This window comes from Triturus cristatus, chromosome 5_2, assembly GCF_964204655.1.
Source record: "Triturus cristatus chromosome 5_2, aTriCri1.1, whole genome shotgun sequence".
In the NCBI taxonomy this organism is placed as follows: Eukaryota; Metazoa; Chordata; class Amphibia; order Caudata; family Salamandridae; genus Triturus; species Triturus cristatus.
The window spans coordinates 925,958,771-925,983,258 of NC_140588.1; the positions used below are offsets into that span (position 1 = coordinate 925,958,771).

At 45.7% G+C, this 24,488-nt stretch overlaps 1 protein-coding gene across 2 annotated transcripts in view; it reads right to left on the minus strand.

Moving 5' to 3' along the window:
- THOC2 (THO complex subunit 2) overlaps positions 1 to 24,488 on the minus strand; it is a 1,568,999-nt gene that overhangs the window by 1,226,615 nt on the left and 317,896 nt on the right. For both annotated transcript variants that reach the window (XM_085608126.1, XM_085608125.1), the window contains exons 9-10: positions 7,815 to 7,907; positions 5,689 to 5,844 (exon numbers count right to left, since the gene is read on the minus strand). In XM_085608126.1, coding sequence (XP_085464252.1) covers positions 5,689 to 5,844; positions 7,815 to 7,907 — 249 coding nt within the window. The remainder of the gene's footprint in view (positions 1 to 5,688; positions 5,845 to 7,814; positions 7,908 to 24,488) is intronic.

Consider the following 24,488-nt stretch of genomic DNA (forward strand, 5'->3'; position numbering starts at 1 on the left):
AATGGTGTCACATTGGGACTTACTGCTATCAGAATCCCGGGCATAGGATGAGAGCAGGTCGTCAATGTCACTATCAAATAGTTTATCGGATGACCTCCTAGGACACATAGGGGAGGGTAAACTACCGGATTAGTATTATTGGGGAGTGTGACCTTGGGTATGTATCTAGTGTGTTGGATGTTGATTTGGTTATACTGACTACTGTTCTCCGAATGATCCTTCATAGGGGTGGAGTTTCTCATTTGGAGACCCATTTGGTTCACAGTATCATTGGTGGCTCTGTGTAGGATAAGCAGTTTTTTTAGTGATAGTAGAAAGGTTATGCATTTCATCCATGAGATGGGATAGACCAGTGGCTAGCTCGCTAAGTTGTGTGCTCCAGACTGAATTGGTAAAGTAGGTAGAAGGTGAGGACGTCTGATCAGTTATAGAGGACGAGCCGCTCGTAGAGTCATAATGCATGGTCTTCAAATGCTTGTGGATATCTATATTAGGTGTGGGTGTAAGGCCCGTTATTGAAGGCGAATTTCCAATGTGTTCTGATAGCAAAGACACTTTCTCCATTTGGATTGGGATAGCTTCATTTGATGTCAATGCAGGAGGTTGAGCCAGGATGTTTAATGTGCAATCCACATCCATGAGTGGAGTGGTATAAAGGCTAGACAACCGAGAGGGAGCATCCACCTGAAAGGTCACTGTGTTCAGTAAATGGATGGGCGGGGTGATTGTATCAGGTGAAAGAGTGCCCTCATGTAACAAGGAGGACAGTGGGTGGGAGCAGTCTAAACGATCCATTTTGAATGAAGGATTCACATCCCTGGGTGGAGTGGAATAATGGTTTGACAGCCGGGAGAGGGATTCCTCCTGAAATCGGGGAAAGGTCACTGTGTTCAGTGAAAGGATGGGAGGGGTGATAGTGTCGGGTGTAAGAATTCCCTCAAGTAACGAAGAGGACAGTGGCTGCAGGGGGGTCTATGCGATCAGCTAAGAGTGCAGGGGTGGGGTGGGGGGGGAATGGTGTGCCGTGTTAGTGGCATCTTGTTTGGTGCCATCCCGCGAGAAAGGCAGGGCTAACAATATTGCGTCAGACATGATGGGATCTCTGGGTAGGAGATATGGTTATGTGTTAGTGTCTTAAAATACATATTTTTATAAATACACTGTGGTTCTTTTCCATTCAACCTATACCAATAACATTAAGTTATGGCAAAATAAGCTGCTTTACACTCCTTCTGGACTAAGCATGTAGACTGCTCTCCACAGCTACCACTTTCAGAGCTTTCCAAGGTTGTCTAAGACCACTGAAATCACCATAAGGGTTGTCTGGATTACTGCAGGAAGTACTTACATAATTAAGCGCACATACTAGGAGTGTGTAGAGAGATGTGCCCAAATGTTTTTAAAAGAGAACACTTTCTGCCCCAAACCCAAAGATACTGTCACTCACATGCAGCAAACATGCATGTTTTTCAAAATGCAATGTTGAAAGCAAATGACAGATCATTAAACTGATTAATAAAACACCAATCTGCAGTGTCCAAATTCCACAACTCCCTTCTTGTCCTGCTGCTGCACATGTTCCTAAATTACTAGGGAAGGCTTCTTAGTCAGAACCCCAAAGGTGAAATAGGAAAAAGGCCTTTTCTTAAGGGTGTTCAAGTCAACAGTTTAAAAGTTCCGTCACTACTGCTTTGCATGTGTTTTTTGTTTTTTCTCTTATTCTTTGCTCGCTCTATCTCTCTACCCCCTTCCCCCTTCCCTCCCCATCCTCCTTCTTTCACCCCTTCCACCCCCACCCTCTCCCTCTCCCTTCCCCCCTCCCTTGTCCCCCCTGCCCCTTGACACAGTGTTGGCACTCTGCAGCCAGCTGCCCCTGTGCCTCTGAGGGTGTAAGTTTGGTGCAGCCTTGTGTGAGAAAGTGGCTCTGTATATACTGTTCCCAAATAGGTACAGGGTGTAAAGAGTCCACAGTCCCCAGAGGTTTGGCAGAGGCTAAAGTTAGATATAACCTTACTCTCTAAAGGGGTAGCTTGGTCGAGCAGTAAGGCAGTATCAGAGGACAATGTAAAGCATTTGTTGCACACAGTCAGCAAATGGTCTCACACACTCAATAACTGAACTCTAGGCCAATGGTTTACATATAAAAAATATATGCTTGTTTTATTTTAGAACCAACAATAGGTATTAAAATATACTTTCTCAGAATGAGATGCTTTATATAAATACTTTTACAATATGCAATTGGCTTTTGTCGAAAGTTACAAGTGGTTGCAATAGGCAACACAATTTTAAACCCAATAATGCATTGAGTTCAATGGAAGTTTCAAGTTATTTGCAATAGATTACTTTTGGGATTCCAGGACTGGATCCTAGATTCAGTCCTCGGTCAGTACTTCGAAAAAAGCGATAAAAGTCGACTTAGCTACTGTTATGATTTTTAGACAATATTTTGCTATTTTAAAAGTTGACACTTAGAAAAAATTTCATAGAAAACAGTAAATGATTCCCTGTGGAAGAAAATTCAAGTTGCAGGTATAGTATGTTCTTGTTACTTTTGTAGTCCAGGACAGGGTGCCTAGACTCACTACTGTGACCTTTATCCAAAACAGGTAATTACGTTTTCACAATTTGTACGATTTTTAAAGAATATTTCCAGTTTGCAAAAATCGACAGAAGAAATTTCACAAGAAAACAGTCAATGATTTCCTATGGGAGAAAATTGGGTTACTGGTAAGTACGGTTGTGAATATTTTTCAGGGTCAGTGCTGGGCACCAAGATCCAGCACTGGGAGCTCACCTAATAGCAGGTGAGTATTTTCGTTATTGTTACTCAGCTGATTTTTGGTGAATATTTTATGTTTTGAAAAGTCCACACAGAAGAAATTTCAGGAAAAACCAGCCAGTGTTACCCTATGGAGAAAATTGAGTTATCGGCTTTCAGGTAAGTACTCGACTGGCAGAGTTAAGGTTCTGGGCATAGACTCAGGGGTCTCCCAGGGTCAGGTAGGTACAGTTGTTACACCTTCAGCGGCACAGGGGCAGCCGGGTGCAGAGTGAGTTAGGCCCAATGTTATCCTATAAGGGGGGGGCCTTGGTCGGTAGCTGCTGACTAGAAGGCCACGCGGCTTTGGGAGCTGGGCTCCTGGTCACTTGCTCAGGGCAAATGGGGAAGTAGATAGGTGCAAAGGTTTCACTGCCAGGGCCACTCGGGCAGCTGGGTGCAGCATGCTTTTGAGCCGTCGGGCACTCAATTGATTCCAATGGGAAAGCTCTGGTTTGGAAAAAGACTGCAAGCTCGGGGACGAAGATTCTTCAGGTGCCACCACCACTTCGAGAGGTAAGTTGGGTAGTTGGAGGATAGGTAGGTACCCAGGAGTTGGGCACAGGGGGCTGCAGGGCGCCGGGTGCAGGGGTGCCTTTTGGTGTTGGGAAATCTTACCCTCTGTTTATCGCGGTTGGGGGGTACCTGGTTCTGAGGCTGCATGCGTCGTCAGGAGCGTCGAGGGAAGTCCTTGGGTGCCGGACTCGGGGTCACAGTCGCCGGGGGGGTCGTCCTCGTGGCCTTTGTTCACTCCGGCACAAGCCAGGCTTGGAGGGTGCAGGGTTCGCGGTTCCGGGCTGATGCCAGGGATTAGAAGCAGATTTTGAGTACAGCCTCTACTCATGGGAGTCCCAGGGGCTTAGAGCCAAAAGGTAGCCAGGTCCTCCGGGGTTTGTGAGGTTGCTGGCCATAAGAGATGCCGGGTTGTAGCAGGAGCAGGTTCGAAAGCCGACAGGCCGGTAGGGCTGGGGCCAAAGCAGTCGGTGTCTTCCTCTTCTTAGCAGCTGCAGGGCAGGTCTTCTTTCTTCTTGCTCTTCTTTGTATTTCAGAATCTGGGAAGGAATGTTCAGGGTGCCCCTAAATACTAGATTTAGGGGCGTTACAGGTAGGTGAAGTGCAGGGACCAATGGGTGCCTGTCCTGGGGTGGGTACACCCCCATCCTGCCTCTCTCCTGTGGGAGGGGGGCAGTAGCCTAGTCCTGATTGGGCAGGGCCTCCCATCTTCAAGATGGCAAGCGCCCGGAGATGTGCTTCACCTCGCCCCCCCCCACACCCCCCCCCCCCACCTGAGGGGTGGGGTTAGCAGGCTGGCACATCCCCTGTCCTTATTTGTGGTGTCCAGCCAGGCTTCCCGCCAGAGTGGGGGCTGCCAGTGGCCTGGGGAAGCTCACAGAGGCGGCATGCCTTTGAAGCTTCCCCCTACCCATCCTGGGGGAGGAGATCTAGCATCTCGCCCAGGATGTGCATTGTTGCAGGCCCAGGAGAGCAGGGGCTCCTCTACCCAGGGGTCCAGCAACCTGTCTGCTGTGTGGCAGCCTAGGCAGCCGCCCAGACCAGACGTGGATTGTAGGTTAGGTTTCAGGTGGCATCTCTAAGATTCCCTCTGGGGTGCTTGGTACATTAAATCCCACACTGGCATCAGTGCGGGTTTAATGTGCTGAGAAGTTTGATACCAAACTTCTCAGTCTTCAGTGTTGCCGTTATGGTGCTGTGAGGTTCGTGTTTGACGAGCTTTCAGCACCATGTATTCTTAAATGGCAGCACTGCACTTACAGTGCCCAGGAATGAACCTGGGTACTGTAGGGGCACAGGGGTCATGCTCCTGTGCCCACACCACTGGCAAGGGGCACCCAGCTAGAGGGGTGGCTGATGTATGCCAGGACAGTGTAGGTGGTGGGCATGGCACACAGGGATGTGTGCCATGTCGACTGTTTTCTCTTGTACCCAGACACTCAGCCTGCAAGGGCAGTGTGTGTGTGTTAGGGCACAGGGCCTCTAAGGGTGGCACAATGAGTGCTGCAGCCCTTAAAGGCCTTCCCTGGTCCAAAGGCCCTGGGTACCATTTACCAGGGGCTGACATGTGGCCAGGGTTTGCCAATTTGGGTTTTAGATTTTTAGGGAAGGAACATAGGCCCTGGGCACCTGATTGGCAGATGTCCAGGGCACACTCAGTCAAAGTACATTCAGCAATTCAGAAAAAAGGGGGGGCATACCATGCAAGAAAGATGGCACTTTCTCACACCTTGTACTCACCTTAACTCCAGGAGATCGACCCACGACATTGCTTTACTCACCTGTGAGCAACACAACTTAGAGTACCCCCGGTCTCAATTGGTTAACATTTTGAACCCAACCTCAAATTCAACCTCTACACCTGGCCGCCCCTATGCCACTGGTGTACTCTTGGAACTGATTTGAACCCTGCCTTGTGTTCATTAAAGACCCCGAAGACTGAATCAGTAAGTCAAGTAAGTACCTGCAAAAACTGCATTCCTGTTTTCCTCCCAATTGGTTGACATTGCAAAGCTTGAAAATTGCACTAAATGTCCACTTTTTAAAGTATATAGTATTTTTCCTGAAAAACTTCCTTACCTTTTTGTGAACATGAAGCTTATTTTTCTAAAATGCGTGTGGATCAACTTTTTGAGTTGTGTGTCATTTATTAGTCCTATTGGAACATGGCCCTAACTAGGACTGCCCAGTGGCGCCCAAGCACCAGGTCCAAACTTTCTACTCCAAGGGCAATGTATAGATGAGCTTAAGGATAGAGTAAATATGTATGTGTACATACATACATACACACAAATGAATAATAAAACTTCTTTCAAAGCAGCACCCTGGAACAAAGAACATCATTGCTTAAATACCTTTTCTGTTTTTTCCTCCTCCTTTTCTTTTTCTTTCTCTTTCTCATCAGTTTTGTCAGAAGACAATATTACCAAGGTAAGTTTTCGAACTATTTGCTTTGCCTCCATAATTTCTCGTTTATGTTCTTCAAGAATTGTGTTATCCATCGGCAGAAGCTGAGGAAATATAATCAAAATGATCTTTTAGCATTTAATTGAAAATAAAAGCTGGATTTTCATGTCAAGAAAACAAATAACCAGGAGCAAAATTCACGTAGTTTTTTTTTTTTTTTTTAAATATGAGCCATATTAAGATATCTCAGGATGCCCTAGAACTAAACCATAGAACGGTGCTAATACTTGTCCAGCACAAACCATGCAAAAACAATGCCTGAATGAGCACTCAGGATCCGACACCTACAACTGCTGGTGCATAGTCACTGTCCCTAAATCCCTCAAGGCCAGTGAGGCACACAACAAGAGGGGAAAGAGGGCAGGTTATTAAAAATGTTGGCGTCATCACACCTAATTATTTTCATTTTTTGGGGGAAACACACCGGCTACTAATCTTATACTCTACTGCTGGTCCAGTGCCCTGTGTATGTACTCTATACCAAAAACATGTAAAAATTGGCTTAAAACATAGTTGGCACATTTGACTTTCCTTATAAGGCCAGAGTATATGGTGCAGAAATACACCACTGGCACTGAAACATAAATGCTGCTTATGCTGCACTGGCTCCCCATCGACAAGAGGATCACCTTCAAGCTCCTCACCCACGCACACAAAGCACTCCACAACGCCGGACCAGCCTAACTGAACAGCAGACTCCGCTTCTACACCCCCACCCGCCAGCTCCGCTCCGCCAACCTCGCCCTCGCAGATGTCCCCAGCATCCAACGTACGACTGCCGGCGGCAGACCCTTCTCTTACCTCGCCGCCAAAACCTGGAACACCCTCCCAACCCACCTACGACAGACCCAAGACCTACTCGCCTTCAGAAGAAACTTCATACTATAAAACTTAACTTAATTTTGTTTAATACAAAAACACATCTTATGCCAACTAGAACATTATGATCTCATCCTCTTGTACATGTCTCACTGGACATCTGCAATAACGTCAGATTTACAGCTTCACGGACACAATAAAAGATTATGCATAATAGTAGCCTTCGGTCTTGTAGTGAAATCCAAGATTACCCCCTAGAAAAGCACAGCGGCAGAATCGAGCAGTTGTGACTAAGGCCATGGTCAACAGAGCTGGAAAAATAGTGTAGAGCCTCACAGAATATCTGATATAATGACAGATTTAAAGCCTCACTGACACGGTCTAGGTCTGCGCATAGCCCTTTAAGTATTCTCACATAACTGTTAGGCCCAACATCTCATGTCAAAAAATCGGGTTGAATAAATCCTAGGCATTGAGGAGTATCCGTATTAGAACCGGTAGAGCAACTTCAGCCAAAGGACAAAGGAAAAATTCCCCCAAGGGCACCTCAGAATGCTCGGAAACCCTGATGGCTTAAAACTGTCATAACATTACTTAATGATTTGAACACCAGAGATAATTTGAGGTTGATCAAGACAAGCATGGAAAATGTTTATATTAATTCTACTGTAAAAGCCATCATTGCGAGATAGGACTACTTTGGAATATCTTTCAATGGCAGAACTCTACATGGTAAAACAAAGGATTTTTTTACAACAAAAAAATTAATCACTGCCCTTCCACTTCGCCATCCTTTCGGCAGTTCGCATACATTCTAAAAACTATATTTTTAGAGTTGGGAGGTGCTTGAAAGGCTGAGTGGCACACAGTGAATTGCAATCTCTAAAACCATAGGAAAAAAAACAAGCTTTAAAAAAAAAATCCTTTTTCATCACAGGAAAACAAAACTAACATCCAACAAAAGAATGCAATATTAAAATAAATCTGGGGTTTAGACAAGATTAAATTCACATACTCAAATAGTTTAAAAAAAACAATATTCAGCTTTATGCTGACTATTACAACACTATATGCAAAGCACAGATTGAACAGGCTCAGATTTCAGGGGAATGATTTTATTAACACCAAATATTAAACAGCCATACAACAACAAGAAACTCAATTCGTAAATATAGAGTGCAAAAAGATTACTTACATGTGTGTAAAGGTCATCTAAAGCTATAAGATTATGTTGAAGAAGTACTGCTGCAACTCTATACAATGAGGAAGGAGTCTCTCCATTAGGTTCCTAAATAAAAAAAGAAACCGTTTAGTAGGTAAACGGTCACTGAAGGGGAAAATATTAGTTACTACAGATATGACCCTCTCCCCAAACTTCAAATAATGAGCATTAAAGAAACACTAATCGATTACGTGAAAACTAAAATCTTCCTTCAATACCTATGTACATACAAGCTTGTGCACATGAGCAAACACAAATATAATTATTGTGGGAGAGCAATGTCGTATGTGGAGCTTATGTAAACTCTAGTATTCCAGCAGGCCGGGGAGTAGGTATGTTTAGTACCACACAACTCCAACCAAGACTTCACAGCCACTTGCCTAAACATACACTAAGAAAAGTCAGCCCAATGATGTAGCAATTCATCCAAGAGAACACATTTTTTGTATTTTAAGACTAAGGTGAAATACTTGACTTGAAAAACAAGAGAAAAGGACACCAAACAAAGTTTTACTGGTTAAAAGACAGGACACAAAAACGGTTATATAGTCAATAGCAGGGCAGGATTACATGCGGGATGATAATTCCAAAAGATTAAATGAACTAGTAAGATTGGGTGCCCAAACAGCAGGTGTAAGCTTTCACCTCTAAAAGCAATGTACAGATAAGCTCAAGGACAAAGCGAGATAGCAGACTAAACCAGTCAATGAATCAGTAGAGATGGTGTGCATATTACACAAATACCAGAATACATTAAACAAAAAGAGCCAAAACTATATGCGCGAATTTTTCAAAAAAGCTTCTTCTAGACAATGTAGAACTTACTGTGCTGGTGAAGTGGCCTGAAAAAAAGGTGCTAAATCAATGTACTAATTAAAAAAGCAATGATTATGTCACCGTACTTAAAAAAGTAATTCTTACTAACCCATGTTATAAAGTCTCTCACCCGGAGATAGGGAGGGGGTGACATGTGTATCCAGGAACTCTTTAAACTGCAAAACTACTCCTAATGTTAAGTATTCCTTTTGTTTTGCAGCTGTGCGCATGCTATGCATTGACTTTGTAGCACCTTTCCATACTGAATGAGACGCTGGGCTACGAAAAGATTGTATTTGCAAACAGGATCTTTAGACATAGCCCACCTGTTGCTTTACATAAATTCACAAAGGAGACACTGGTGATGAATGGGAGGTTTGTTCCCTTTTTGGGGTGGAGGGGGGATTTATTGGACCTGCTGCTGATTCCATTAACGCTACTCAAACCTTTCAGTAATAATTGATGAAAAGGAAGGAGAACAAACGACAACAACCATGAGTCAAAAAACAAAGAACACACCAAAATTGACTTAATCAAAGTCTGTTTTCAAAGATAAATGTACAAGTTACTTACCATCAGTAACGATGTATCTGGTAGAGATGATTCTAGCCGCAGATTCTTTAACGTAGAATTATACCCAGGTGTGAGACTGGATCCGGAAAATTTTTCCACAGCATCTCTGCACGCCGGGGGCGGTACCACGCGACCCCGGCCTGACGTCGTCCGCGGATGTGACGTCCTTGGCGCACAGAGATGCTGTGGCAAAATATTACAGATCCAGTCTCACGCCTGGGGATAATTCTATGTTAAGGAATCTGCAGCTAGTAGTCTCTATCAGAAAAATGTTTTTTTTTTTTGTTTTTACATTTCCCTTTCACATTGGGTGGAGAGAGTAGGGTCAGGATTGTCACAAACATATAGACGTTTTCAGTTCCAGAGCAGTTGCCTGGGAACCACTGAGTCCAACCCATGGTGGACCATTCCGCGAGGACTTGTCTTCCATTAATTCTGGCTGTCCCTTGTATCGCCTTGTCCTGAGAAAGACCCGCTGTGCCTTATTCTCAATCACGCAACTCTGGGTCGAAACGTCAACGTGCTTGTGACAATCCTGACCGTACTCTCTTCCGCCCCACGTGAAATGGAAACGTAAAATTCCAAGCTGTGCGGAGCTTCATATACCTAGGGATAGATGTCCTTTAAATGACCTCTTTCAACAATTCTTACAGCACTGTATACATCTTGCTCACTTTTTAGCACTTTTTTCACCACATCACTTGCGCCGTTGGAAAAAATTGTATGTTCATGAAATTGCACAGCCTTCTAATGTAATCTCGACATCATAAAATGAAGAAGAAAATAAATAAAGTTAAAAAAACTATGAATTTATCCTTGAATACAGACTTCAATTAAGTCAATTTTGGTGTGTTCTTTGTTTTTTGACTCATTGTTTTTGTCTTTTGTTCGCTTTCCTTTTCATCAATTATTACTGAAAGGTTTGAGTATTGTTTTTGATTGGTTAATATTCAGTAAACCAAGAATCAATCCTGTACCCGATGGAACCAACATTCTCCACATTCTCATACACACAGGTTCTGACGGGCAAAGGGTCACCCTATTATACTAAATGCAGATGCCATTAAGTTGCTTTTTTCCAGCTGAAAGCATTTTTCCCCACTTGCTTTCCCCAACCATTTTTTTTAATCAACCTTTTCACACAAACGGATAACAAGCAGACTTCCCAGAAGACATCAGAACTCCAACTGAAATACACCCTCCTGGTAACTGCACTCGAGCGTTCATGGGTTAACTTGCTCACAACTCTGATAACATCAGGGCTATGAATCTTGTTCACATCCCCTCCCAATGGCTGCAATGCACTCACTCCGTCAAACATGCACTTGAAACAGAAAAAGACTTCAACGCAGCGCTGTCTTCTGAGAATACAAGTAAGTATGTGTATCTAAACTCTCTTCTCTGACCCAAGCCACCGTGTCACTGGCTTCGAGCACACCTCTCCTCACCAGTATTAATTTTTCTGCGAGATCTGTAAACAGAAGTTTAATTTGTTTACATTGCTAGGCTAAACATTTCAGGCACTTTGACTTGATGTGCCATGGGTCCCTGCCAATCAGGTTCCCAGAGCCTGTGTTCTTTCCCAAAACTGCACCTTGTACCCCAAATTGGCACCTCCCTCTCTGGCCACATGTCATTCCCTTGTTGTAAGAAAGTGGGTTTCTGTTGCAGTAAGCCCCCCCCCCTTTTTTTGCCTAATAGCTGATGCACTTTTCCTTGTTGTGCCCTAGGCTCCTGCCAATCAGGTGCCCAGGGCCTGTGTTCCTTCCCTAAAAACTGCCTAACAGCCAAAACCCAAATTGGCATACCCTGGCCACATGTCAGCCCCTGGTAAATGGTACCCTAAGTACCCAGGGCCTTGTGACCAGGGAAGGCCTCTAAGGGCTGCAGCACTCATTGTGTCACCCTTAGAGGCCCTGTACCCTAACACACACACACTGCTCTTGCAGGCTGTGTCTGGATACAAGACAAAACAGAGAGTCGACATGGCACACATCCCTGTGTGCCATGCCCACAACCTACACTGCCCTGGCATACATCAGCCACCCCTCCAGCTGGGTGCAATATGCCAGTGGTGTGGGCACAGAGGCAGGAGCCCTATGCCCCTACAGTACCGAGGCCCATTCCTGGGTCCTGTAAGTGCAGTGCTACCATCTAAGAATATATGGTGCTGGGAGCTTGTCAAACACGAACTCCACAGCACCATAATTTCAACACTGAAGACTGAGAAGTTTGGTATCAAACTGCTCAGTACATTAAATCCACACTGATGCCAGTGTGGGATTTAATGTACCAAGCACCACAGAGGGCATCTTAGAGAGGCCCCCTGAGACCTAAAACTACAATCCACGTCTGTTCTGAGGCTGCCTAGGCTGCCACACAGCAGACATGTTGCTGGACCCCTGGGTAGGAGAGCCCCTGCTCTCCTGTGTCTGCAACAATGCACATCCTGGGCGAGGTGCTAAATCTCCTCCCCCAGGATGGGCAGGGGGAAGCTTCAAAGGCATGCCGCCTCTGTGAGCTTCCCCAGGCCACTGCAACCCCCCACTCTGGCGGGAAGCTTGTCCGGAAACCCCAAATAAGGATAGGGGATGTGCCAGCCTACTAACCCCACCCCTCAGGTGGGGGAGGCGAGGTGAAGCACATCTCCGAGCTCTCGCCATCGTGAAGATGGGAAGCCCTGCCCAATCAGGACTAGGCTCCTGCCCCCCTCCCACAGGAGATATGCAGGATAGGGGGTGTATTATTATTATTATTATTATTTAAAATCTTATATAGCGCGCAGCTACCCTTGGGCATCCCGGCGCTTCCAGACAAACATCCGATACAAGATGGAGAACAACGTTGACACATTATCCGGGAAATAAAAAGGTTTTAAGACCTTTGCGGAAGCGCAGTGTGCAGGTCTCAGCGCGTAGTTTAAGCGGGAGCGAGTTCCAAAGCTTTGCCGTATTAAATGAGAATCTTCTTCCGCCAGTGCGGGCCTTTTTTACTCTAGGAACAAGCAAGAGGTGTTGCCTCTCTGAGCGCAACGTTCTGCTTGCTTTGTATGCCGTAACAAGGTTTTTTAGGATGAGGGGGCCTTTCCCCAAGAGGATTTTATGAGCAGTACAAAGTGCCTTAAAAGTCACTCTCTCCCGCACAGGGAGCCAATGCAATGCCTTTAGTGCCGGCTTCGCAGATTGCGTCCTCGGGATGTCCATGAGCAGCCTTGCCGCCGCGTTTTGGACCTGTTGCAAGATCTTGAAGGTAGATTCAGGGGCGCCCAAGAAAATAGCATTGCTATAGTCAAGTCTAGATGTTATAAGACCCTGAATCAGCAATTTCCTTGATGTTAACGGAAGAAGAGGGAAGATTTTCCGAGCCGACCTAAGTAAGGCATAACACACTCCTGCTGTTTTCTTGGCGTGGGTGCGGAGTGACAGGTCCGGTTCTAACCAGACTCCAAGGCTCTTAATTGCTTCCTTGGGGGCTGGAGGCTCACCCATACAACCAGGCCAGCTGAGTGGGGGAAGGAGGGTAGCTTTACTCCCCAGCAGCAGTAGTTCAGTCTTTGAGCCGTTTAGCTTGAGGGAGGACTCTCCCATCCAAGTATGGACATCCACCAGACAGGACTTCAAGATGTCCGGGTTGTCGGCCAGATGGGACAGAGAAACGACTAGCTGCGTATCGTCAGCATAACTGACGATTTTGATGTTATAGGGGGAGACTACATCCTCCAGCGGGGCCATATAAACATTGAATAATGTAGGGCTCAACGAGGAGCCCTGTGGCACTCCACACTGGAGGGGGATTGATTTAGATCTCTCCAATCCATCCCAGACCTGGTACGTTCGATCCGATAGGAAAGAACTCAGCCACTGCAGAGCCACCCCAGACACCCCGACCTCAGCCAGCCGCTGTATCAGCAACTGATGGCTCACGGTGTCAAATGCTGCGCTGAGGTCCAGGAGGATCACTGCCACTGATCCTCCTGAGTCTAGGATCCGTCTGGCCTCGTCCACGACCGCCACTAGAGCTGTGTCGGTGCCCTGACCCGGGCGAAATCCAGTTTGAGATGGCCGGAGGAGACCATTCAGCTCCAAAAAGGCAGACAACTGCTTATTGGCCAGTCGCTCAGCGACTTTGCCAAGGCCCGGCAGCAATGAAATGGGTCTAAAATTCGAGAGGACCGTATGATCCAAATTGGATTTTTTTAATAGAGCCCTAACAACTGCCATTTTCCAAGTGGGTGGGACCAGGCCCTGGGTGAAAGAGGCGTTCATTAGGTCAGTCACGGGGGCTGCAATGGCCCCTGTTACCTGCTTAAGGAACTTCATGGGGACCGGGTCCATGGGGGAGCCACTTTTAATCCGCGATAGAGTTTTGGTGACGTCGCTCACTAACACTGGGCCGAAGGTGTCAAGGCCGGGAGCGCTATCTCTGTCCTGAGTTCCCCCAATCCGTTTGCCGTAGTCCTGCGATAACCTGGGCTGGGGAAGAGAAATTAAAATCTTCTCAATTTTCGTGTGAAAGAACTCCGCTAGTTCCGTGCTCTTTTGTTTATCATGCATGGCAACCGGCTCCGGAACTTTGAGCAGTTCTCTGAGCACTCTAAAACTTTCCCTGGAGGAGCTAGAAGCGGATTTAATCCGATCTTCAAAGAAAAGGGCTTTCGCAAGTCGTACAGCTGACTTGTAGCCCCTCATTGCAGCACGGTATTCTTCTCTCCTATGATCGTCCCAGTTCTTCCTCCATAGCCTCTCCATCCTTTTACATCCTTTCCTGAGGGTGCGTAGTTCTACCGAATACCACGGAGCCGAACCAACCCGTTTCTCCCTCTTTTGGACTCTCTTTTTCGGAATCAGAGTATCAAGGGAGACGGATAGCCAGTTGTTAATGTTGGAGTCGGCCGTGACTGGGTCCGACGCACAAGGAGGGATCGTATCTTCCAATTTCGAGGTCCACTTCTCCACCGATAGTCTGGACCAGGCTCGATCCACCAGGAAGGCCTGTTTGGTACGTACCGGTAGTGGGTCAATAAGCCAGCAGGCTGGGACCAAGAAATGGTCTGACCAAGGGAGAGAGAGGGCGGGCTTCGCCATAAGGCGAGGGATGTTCGAGAACATTGGATCAAGTAAGTGTCCTTTTTCGTGAGTAGGCCCAGAATTAATTAGGTTCAGGTCACACTCTTTTAAAACGCTCTGGAGATCCAGAGCCGTTTGGTCAGTGGGCTCGTTGAAGTGGAGATTAAGGTCACCCAACACCATAAAATTAGCCGTCGATGTGGCCAGAGTCGTAACAGATTCAACTAGGGAACTCACGAAATTGCCCACGACACCTGGGGGGCGGTAGATCAGCAGGCCCGATATGGACACAGTCGGGGATATCCTGAGGGCAAAATGGCAGCTCTCACAGTCCGAGAGTTGGCCATTCTGTGCCCTACAAACAAACAGACTCCTGTAAATAATGGAGAGGCCACCCCCTCGCCCTTCTGGTCTATCTACATGACAAATCAGGTAGCCTGGCGGAAGGGCCTCCACGATGTCTGCATCGGAGCTAGGGGTCAACCACGTTTCCGTTAGCAGCAGAACGTCTAGGGCAGAGTCTTGGATAAGCAGATTGACTTCTGTCGCATGACGCGGGAGGGATCTGCAATTCAAAAGACCTATAGCCAGGTCGTTTTTACTTTTAGTGGCCAAGGAATTTCTCCTTACCTCTCTAACGAAAGGGGGGGAAGAACGTCGCGTAAGAAGGTCCTCGCTGTTAGACAATGCATGCCGAAGAGCCATAAGTTCGGTGTACCCAGCCCAGGACAGGGACCCATTGGCCCCTGCCCTTCACCTACCTGTAACGCCCCTAAATCTAGTATTTAGGGGCACCCTGAACCTTCCTTCCCCAGATTCCAGATTCAAAACTACAAAGAAGAGCAATTAGAAAGAATACCTGCCCTGCAGCTGCTAAGAAGAAGAAGACACCAACTGCTTTGGCCCCAGCCCTACCGGCCTGTCGACCCTCGAACCTGCTCCAACCCGGATTCTCTTGTGGCCAGCAACCTCACAAACCCCGGAGGGCCTGGCTACCTTTTGGCTCTAAGCCCCTGGGACTCCCATGAGTAGAGGCTCTACTCAAAACCTACCTCTAATCCCTGGCAGCAGCCCGGAACCGCGAACTCAGCACACTCTGCACCAGCCAAGCCTGGCCAGTGCCGGAGTGAACAAAGACCACGAGGATGACCCCACGGCGACTGTGACCCCGAGTCCAGCACCCAAGGACCTCCCTCGACACTCCTGAAGAAACCTGCAGCCTCAGAACAAAGTGCCCCCCCAACCGCGATCAACAGAGGGTAAGATTTCCCGACACCAAAAGGCACCCCTGCACGCGGCACCCCGCGGCCCCCTGTGCCCAATCCCGGGGTACCTACCTAATCTCCAACTACCCAACTTACCTCTCGAAGTGGTGGTGGCACCTGAAGAATCCTCGACCCCGAGCTTGCAGTCTTTTTCTAAACAGGAAATTTCCCATTGAAATCAATTGAGCGCCCGAAGGCTCAAAAGCACCCTGCACCAAGCCGCCCGAGTGGCCCTGGCAGTGAAACCTCTACACCTACCTACTTCCCCACTTGCCCTGAGTAAGTGACCAGGAGCCCAGCTCCCACAGCCGCGTGGCTTGCCAGTCAGCAGCCACCAACCAAGGCCCCCCCCCTATCCCTCATAGGATAACATTGGGCTTAACTCTCTCTGCACCCGGCCGCCCTAGAGTCGCTGAGGGTGAACCAACTGTACCTACCTGACCCTGGGGGACCCCTGAGTCTATGCCCAGAACCTCAACTCTGCCAGTCGAGTACTTACCCTTAAACCGATAACTCGATTTTCCTCATAGGGTAACATTGACTGGCTTTTTCCTGAAATTTCTTCTAAGTGTGGACTTTTCAAATCTCAAAATATTCACCAAACACCAGTCGAGTAACGAAAACGAAATTACTCACCTGCTCTTAGGTGAACTCCCAGTGCTGGATCTTGGTGCCCAGCAATGACTCTGAAAAATACTTACAACTGTACTTACCCGTAACCCAATTTTCTTCCATAGGAAATCATGGACTGTTTATCTGTGAAATATCTTCTAATTGTCAATTTCTGCAATCTTTAAATATTCTTTAAAAATCGTATAATATCTGAAAACGTAATTACTTACCTGTTGTGGATAAAGGTCCCAGTACTGAATCTAGGCACCCAGTACTGGATTACAAAAGTAACAAGAACATACTGTACCTGTAACTTGAATTTTCTTCCATAGGGAATCATAGACTGTTTTCTTTGAAATATTTTCTAAGTGTCAACTTTTAAAATAGCTAAATATTGTTTAAAAATCATTACAGTAATTAAGTTGACTTTCATCACTTGATTCTAAGTACTGACCCAGGACTGAATCTAGGATCCAGTCCTGGAATTCCAAAAGTAATCCAAAAAGTAATCTGTTGCAAATAACTTGAAATTTCCATTGAGCTCAATGCATTGTTGTGTTTAAAATGCCTATTGCAACCACTTGTAACTGTTTACAAAAGTCAATTGCATATTCCAAAAGTATTTATATAAAACATCTCATTCTGAGAAAGTAGATTTTAAATCCAAGTGTTGGTTCTAAAATAAAACAAGCATATATTTTTTATATGTAAACCATTGGCCTAGAGTTCAGTTATTGAGTGTGTGAGACCATTTGCTGACTGAGTGTACAATAAATGCTTTACACTATCCTCTGATACTGCCTTACTGCTCGACCAAGCTACCACTTTAGAGTAAGGTTATATCTAACTTTAGCCTCTGTCAAACCCTTGGGGACTGTGGACTCTGTACATCCTGTACCTATTAAGGAAAAGTATATACAGAGCCACTTTCTCACACTTGTAAAAGGTAACATGGGTACCAAGAGCACTGTGGCCAGGGAAGACCACTAAGGGCTGCAGCACTTATTGTGCCACTGTGTGAAAGTGCCCTATTTCTGCATGGTTGCCCCCACTTTATGCTAAACTGCTGATGTGCTTTGTCTGAGTGTGCCTTGGGATCCTGCCAATCAGGTACCCACGGCCTATGTTCTTTCCCTAAACCTGCATTGTAGACCAAACCCAATTGGCACTCTCTGGTAAATGGTACCACAGGTAACCAGGACACTGTGACCAGGGAAGGCCTCTAAGGGCTGCAGCACTTACTGTGCTACCCTTAGAGGTCCTGTACACACGTATACACACACACACACACACACGTATACACACACAGACACGTATACGTATACACACACACAGACACACGTATACACACCCCTCCCCTCCCCTCCCCCCCCCCTTTGCAGGCTGCGTGTTTTGGTACAGGACAAAGTGAAGAGTCGACATGGCACACATCCCTGTGTCACACTGTGAACGATTATTTCATACATCCGTTTCGGTTGTCATAGATATTGGACACTCTTTGCAGCTTGCGATGCTATCGTCTAAGCTATTCAACGGTGTAGTTCACTAAAAAGAAAGGAAGAATAAGAAATTTTGCGTACGAGGTAAGTCAAACTGACTATCAATGTGTAATAATCTTATGTCTCCGCCACCCAGATGTGGTGAAAAAAGGAGTGAAAAGGACGACTGTTTAAAGTTCACTTGGGAAATGAGCAAAACTAGAGCAGTCTATCTGGATCTGGACATCACAGCAGAGGATGAGAGGTTGGTGACCAGGGTTCACCATAAACCAACGGATAAAAACTCTCTTTTACATTATAGCTCCTACCACCCCAGGGCCCTCCGTGACAACTTGCCCGTAGGACAGTTTCTAAGATATCGCCGAAACTGCTCTACCATACAGGAATATTCTGCACAATCGAATGTTTTGGCTACCAAGCTGCAGGATCGAGCTTACCCGAGGAAGGTCATAAGACAGGCAAAAAAACGAGCATACAACACGCCTCGTGCAGTCCTGTTGGAAAAGACCTCAAAGGAAAAAGGTGAATGTATTCCAGTGGTGACCACCTTTGGACCACTTTCCACAAAAATCAGGCAAATTATTCGGAGGCATTGGCATCTGCTCAGTACCACCAATATGCAAATGCCTCCCCCCCGTTTTGCATTCAAAAGATCTGCGAATATTCGGGACCGGCTGGTCCACACCAGACCCAAAACAAGTCCACGTGAAACCAACATCCCCCCGGGGCATTACCCATGTGGAAATTGCTCCGTGTGCGTATTTACATCGCCCACTAAAAATGTTACTCTTGCAAATAATAAGACCTGGTTTCTAAACAAATTTAGCAACTGCAACACCTCGCATGTGATTTATAGACTGACATGCCCCTGTGAGCTTCACTACATCGGCCTTACCACCAGGAAGGTAAAAACAAGAATACAAGAACACCTCAGCACACTCCGTGCAGGTAAATTGAGCACTAAATTGGTGCAACATTTTCAAACACAAAAACACACTGCTCAAGAAGTGCGCTGGGTAGTGCTTGAAAGAGTCACAGGGGATCAGTTTAATATTGAATCCAGACTGAGTAGCAGGGAAGCACGTTGGATTTATCAAGAGGGAGTGGACCAGATTGGACTAAACGACCTTATTGAATGGAGTAAGGTGAATACATGATTCATGATACCCTACCATTGAGGGCCACTAGTATTTAGTCCAAGGCCATGAATAATATACCAGTAGCGTAACGAGTCAACACTAAGCGTGTGACATTAATGTGACATTAATGAGGCATAATTGTCATTAACGCAATCTCAGTATATTAAAACCTCAATTGCTGGGCTATCATCATAGTTGCTGTTACTAGATATCGTAGGTTCACCACATTTTATCCCTGGCAAATTGCATCCGGATACATACCTGTGGGAATATCCTAGGTAATACATCACTTTGGATACTCTTAAAGGTTGTAAATATGCATTCATCAATATCCTTAACTGGGTTTTAGCCAATATGATTAGGAGTACGTTTCTGTAAATCATAGGAGTATCCCACGAAATACATCAGTATGGGGGGATTTTTTAGGCTGTAAACAGGTTGATGTACACTTAGCGATCATCATTCTACACTAAGTTGGAATAAACACATGCAGTAATATATGCTCGTCAACAAATGGAGATAGGCATAACATGGCAATCCCCATTGCAAAATGGCGACCTCTTTTAACATCACATCGAGCCTTGTGCTTTAATGGGACTTGCGTAGACTGATTATACGATACACGCAATGAAGTTCACAAATTGCGCAATGGAATGGCCGTGCTGGCGTTAAATTGAATAAATGCCAGTCACGAACACTTTCACGGTGAGTCTATCTCCCATTTCCCATTCCTAAATGGCGCCCCCTTTTTCATTACACCGAGCCCTTTGCCAGCGTAGACCAATCACGTGGTACACGCTGTGACGCTTTTAAACCGCGCTATGGAATGGCCGTGTTGTTCCTGGGCTGAGTTAACGCCAGTTACGAACATTTTCACGGTGAGTCTTGACAGATGGCTTTAAACTTGGGGAATCGGACTCGAAAAAGGTCAAGGAGATGAGATTTAGATACATCGAGGTCGGAACGGGAGTCGAGGAACTGTGTAAAGGGCTCGCCACTTTGAGGGCAACATTATCTTAATGGGACGCTAAAAATGAGGCATTTATTAATGAAATCCCTAGATGTAGGGGAACCACCTGAGACGGGAGGGAGATACATCCGCACTAACCATGAATGAGACATTAAACGTAATCAAGCATGCTATGCTCACTATGTATTATACATTACAGACTCACGTTTGGAGTGGAATAAGTGGAGCCTTGAACGCGCATACAGAGCCGCAAGGACTCAAGGGTAAAGGTATGCCCATGGTGGGCAACATCCTGGTAAATATATGCTATAGGGTGTTCCGTAATACAATACATAGGATATTTGTCCTAAGATAACAGGTTACCAACCTAGTCTGTCCTGTGTTGTTATGTTTGTGTATGTTTTCTTTTGTCTCCTACAGAATTGTTTTTAACTGACAAATAGGAGGTGCAGGGTGAAACGAACAGACCCCACGCCCTGAAGAAGTTGCCGTGAGTTTTGTCCAGTGGTAACGAAACATGTCGGCATTTTAACATATGAGCTATCACGCAGCTTAGAATAAAGTATGCAAGCCAGTGTGATTTAGCTCATTTTTTGATATTAGTATATATCACTTAGGGGTTCGAGACGGTGCACACATTATAGCACAGTTCTTTGTTTCTTCCTTTTTTCTTCAACTACACACCCTAGCACCTGTACAGTTAATCACTGGTTTCACACACATTTTTCTTGCTTTTGGAGTGTTGGTAGCTGATGATGAGAGTTTGAGGTAGCAGGCGAGTACCATCCTGCTTAACCCTCTTTGGTGGCGCTACCGTGAGGCACCAACACTCCTTTTCACTCCTTTTTTCACCACATCTGGGTGGCGGAGACATAAGATTATTACACATTGATAGTCAGTTTGACTTACCTCGTACGCAAAATTTCTTATTCTTCCTTTCTTTTTAGTGAACTACACCGTTGAATAGCTTAGACGATAGCATCGCAAGCTGCAAAGAGTGTCCAATATCTATGACAACCGAAACGGATGTATGAAATAATCGTTCACAGTGTGAACAGGTCTTTGTTGTATACAGTGTATTGAGTGGGGGATGACCTGTTCTCTGCCCCTTCAGCTCCTTATTGTAGACTACACATCCCTGTGTGCCATGCCTAAAAACCACTGCCCAAGCATTGATCAGCCACCCCTCTTGCTGGGAGCCATATATCAGTAGTGAGGGTACAGGTGCACGAGCCATGTGCACCTACAGTGTCTAAGTCCATTCTTAGACATTGTAAGTGCAGAGCTGCAATTAAGAGTATATGGTGCTGGGAGATTCATTATAATCTAAACAGCACCATAATGGCTGCACTGAAAACGGAGAAGTTTGGTATTGTACTTCTCAGCACAATATTCACACACTAATGCCAGTGCGGGATTTAATGAAAAATGCACAGAGGGCATCTTGGAGATAACCCCTGAACAAGCATTTGCAATGCAATCTGTCTCGCCTTTGGGACCTTATATGTATTTAGCTATGCAGCACAGCATGTGAGCAACATTTGTGTCACTCTTTCAGTAGGATATTTTCGACATAGACCGCGAAACCCACACCAAGCGCACTGCAGATCCCTCTCGGACTCCTCTCGGGTATTAAGCGATATAGAAATGCAATTACAATCAGCAATCTAAATCAAGGAAGCTCGCTGGTCTCTGCAAGTGGAAAAACGGAGAAGCAATGTCACTATTTTTTATAGTGTCCAAAGTGTGAGTTCCAGGTTTCTGCTGGCGAGTGGACTCTAAGAATATGTCAAATATCCAGCAGCTATAACAGGAGTGGTGCCTTGGTACTCTGTTTTTCGACGCTCGACAATTTCACATGCAACAGGCCTATGGCCAGTGTGTCTCACCAACCACATCCTGAAATCAAACTCGCAGCTGGGTGAGAAAGGCACTGTGCAAACACGTTGGCTCCACTCCCTGTCGCCTATCAGGAGGCTCTGAATTCGGCAAAAGCTGCTTCAGGTTTTTGGTCTCGCGAGGTGCTTGAACTTAAGACTTCAAGGCAAGCTGCGCCTCGTGAACCCATATGTTTTGCAGCCATGTTTTTAAACACGCCCGGAGCGCTCCTGGTGGGGCATTGCAGGCGCCGCAACATCTCCAGTCCCCAGCTTCTCATGGAAGACAGCGCCTCCCTAACTACTAACCCCAAGCCGGGATTGAGCATCGGGAGCCCCAGCCAGCTCCCGCACCGGCCATTCGCTCTAGGCGGTGGTCATAGCTCCCCCGCTCTGCATCTCACGGTGGTTACACATTTCCTGCGCCTGCCGGGCCCTCAGCTACTAGTGCGGCTCTATAAAGTGGCCCGGTGCTGGCTCCGGTCTCCCTCCCATTTCCTGATTCCTGGCTGACGTCACGGCTCCGGTATTTCACCCCCGGGCAGAGGAGGCAGTGGAAAAGAAAAACAACACACACACACACACACACACACACACACACACACACACACACACACACACACACACACACACACACACACACACACACACACACACACACACACACACACACACACACACACACACACACACACACACACACACACACACACACACACACACACACACACACACACACACACACACACACACACACACACACACACACACACACACACACACACACACACACACACACACACACACACACACACACACACACACACACACACACACACACACACACACACACACGTGTTACCATCCTTGTGGGGACTATGTGTGAATACCTGCCTTGTGGGGACTAACCTTTCCCAATGTTTTTAAAATACACGTATAACAGAAAAATGTTAAGAAAAAATTCATGATACAGGATCCTGCTTCAAATTTACAAATATATTGTTATTTAATCGTGCGCACAGCACCATACTTGTGGGGACTTGAACACGTGCTACCATCCTTGTGGGGACCTAGTCCCTAACACTATTTGTGATTGAATACAGTTGAAGGCACATGGCTAAATGTTTATTTTATCAACAATATACACAAACAACATTATACTCTATTCATATATAAATTTCTGCATATATACTAGGGGTATACATTAAAGACACATTATGTTAATGTGCAAGAAAATATCATATCATGCTTAAAGAAAGACCATTAAAGCTGTATTTAACCTATTTAGTAGTACTTAAAATCTTAGGAGGTAAGGGAACTAACATATAAAGAAATTAACATATGGAACTAAGGAATATGGTCAAGTGGAACCCAGAGCTTGATTAGCTGCTTACATTTTTGCCAAAATAGATGTTCAAGTCCCCACATAGATAGTGGGTGGAGATCATTGTGTTTAAGTATCCATAGAAGTAGTGTGTACATTCAGAGCTTAAATCCAATTTTAAAGAGTGTGAAACTAAAGGTGTTCAAGTCCACACAGAGGTTGTGTGTAATTATAGGAATGCTCAAGTCCCCACAGATATGATATGTTACTATAGCGATGTTTATGTCCCCGCAGAGATAGTGTATTATCATAGAGATGTTCCAGTCCCCACAGAGAGGGTGTGTTTTTATAGTGATGTTCAAGTCCCCACAAAGACAGTGTGTTATTACAGTGTTGTTCAAGTCCCCACAAAGATAGTGTGTTATTATAGCAATGTTTAAGTCCCCACAGAGATAGTGCATGAAGGTGATTGTGTTTAAGTCCTCATTAAAATAGGGCCCAAGTCACAAAGGTAAACTTAGACCAAAAGTCTAACTTTACTACTTTTCAATATTTACAAAACCCCACACAGAGAATGTGAAGCTGTTGATGTTCAAGTCAAAGCAAACACAAGGAGATGATGGACGGAGTGCTGAAGCCTTTTAGGCACTCAACCCCAGTCACAGATCTGGGGTCAATTCATCATCTTTCTTTAGCTCACTTCACCACACCAGTTCAGACCCAGCTCTATACAAATCAGTCTTGACCCTGTGCATCATGCGAACAATCCAGCCCGAACTGCCAATCCAGGTCTTCCCTGGACCTGAAACAAGCATCCTGGGACAAGTTTCAGGGTAACACCCCCTCATCAGCCAGGCTATCTTGAATCCAGTGGCAAAGTGAGCAAGGGACACACATCTGAGCATACCCTGCCAACTTAGGGTGAACAAAGCAAACACAAGGAGATGATGGACGGGGTGCTGAAACTTTTCAATCACTCACCCTCAGTCACAGATCTGGGCTGAATCCATCATCGTTCTTTAGCTCCCTTCGCCACCCCAGTTTAGATCCAGCAATATGCAAATCAATCTTGACCCTGTGCCTCATGGCACCCCCTGGTGCTTCAAGTCGAAACAGAGCTTGCGTTAGATTACACGAATGCTTGAGTCCCCACAAAGATGATATGTTTTTATAGTAAGTTCAAGCCCCCACAAAGATAGTGTTTTATTGTAGTTTTTTTCCAGCCCCCACAAAGATAGTGTGTTAATATAGCTATGTTTAAGTACCCACAGAGATAGTGCATGAAGATGATTGTCTTTAAGTCCTCATTAAAATGGGGCCCGATTCACAAAGGTAAACTTTGACCAAAAGTCTAACTTTACTACTTTTCAGTATTCACAAAGCACCATACAGAAAATGCAAAGCTGATGATGCTCAAGCCAAACAGTGCTTACGTGTAATTACAGGAATGCTCAAGTCCCCACAGAGATATTGTGTGATTATAGTATTATCATGGTCACCAAAGGG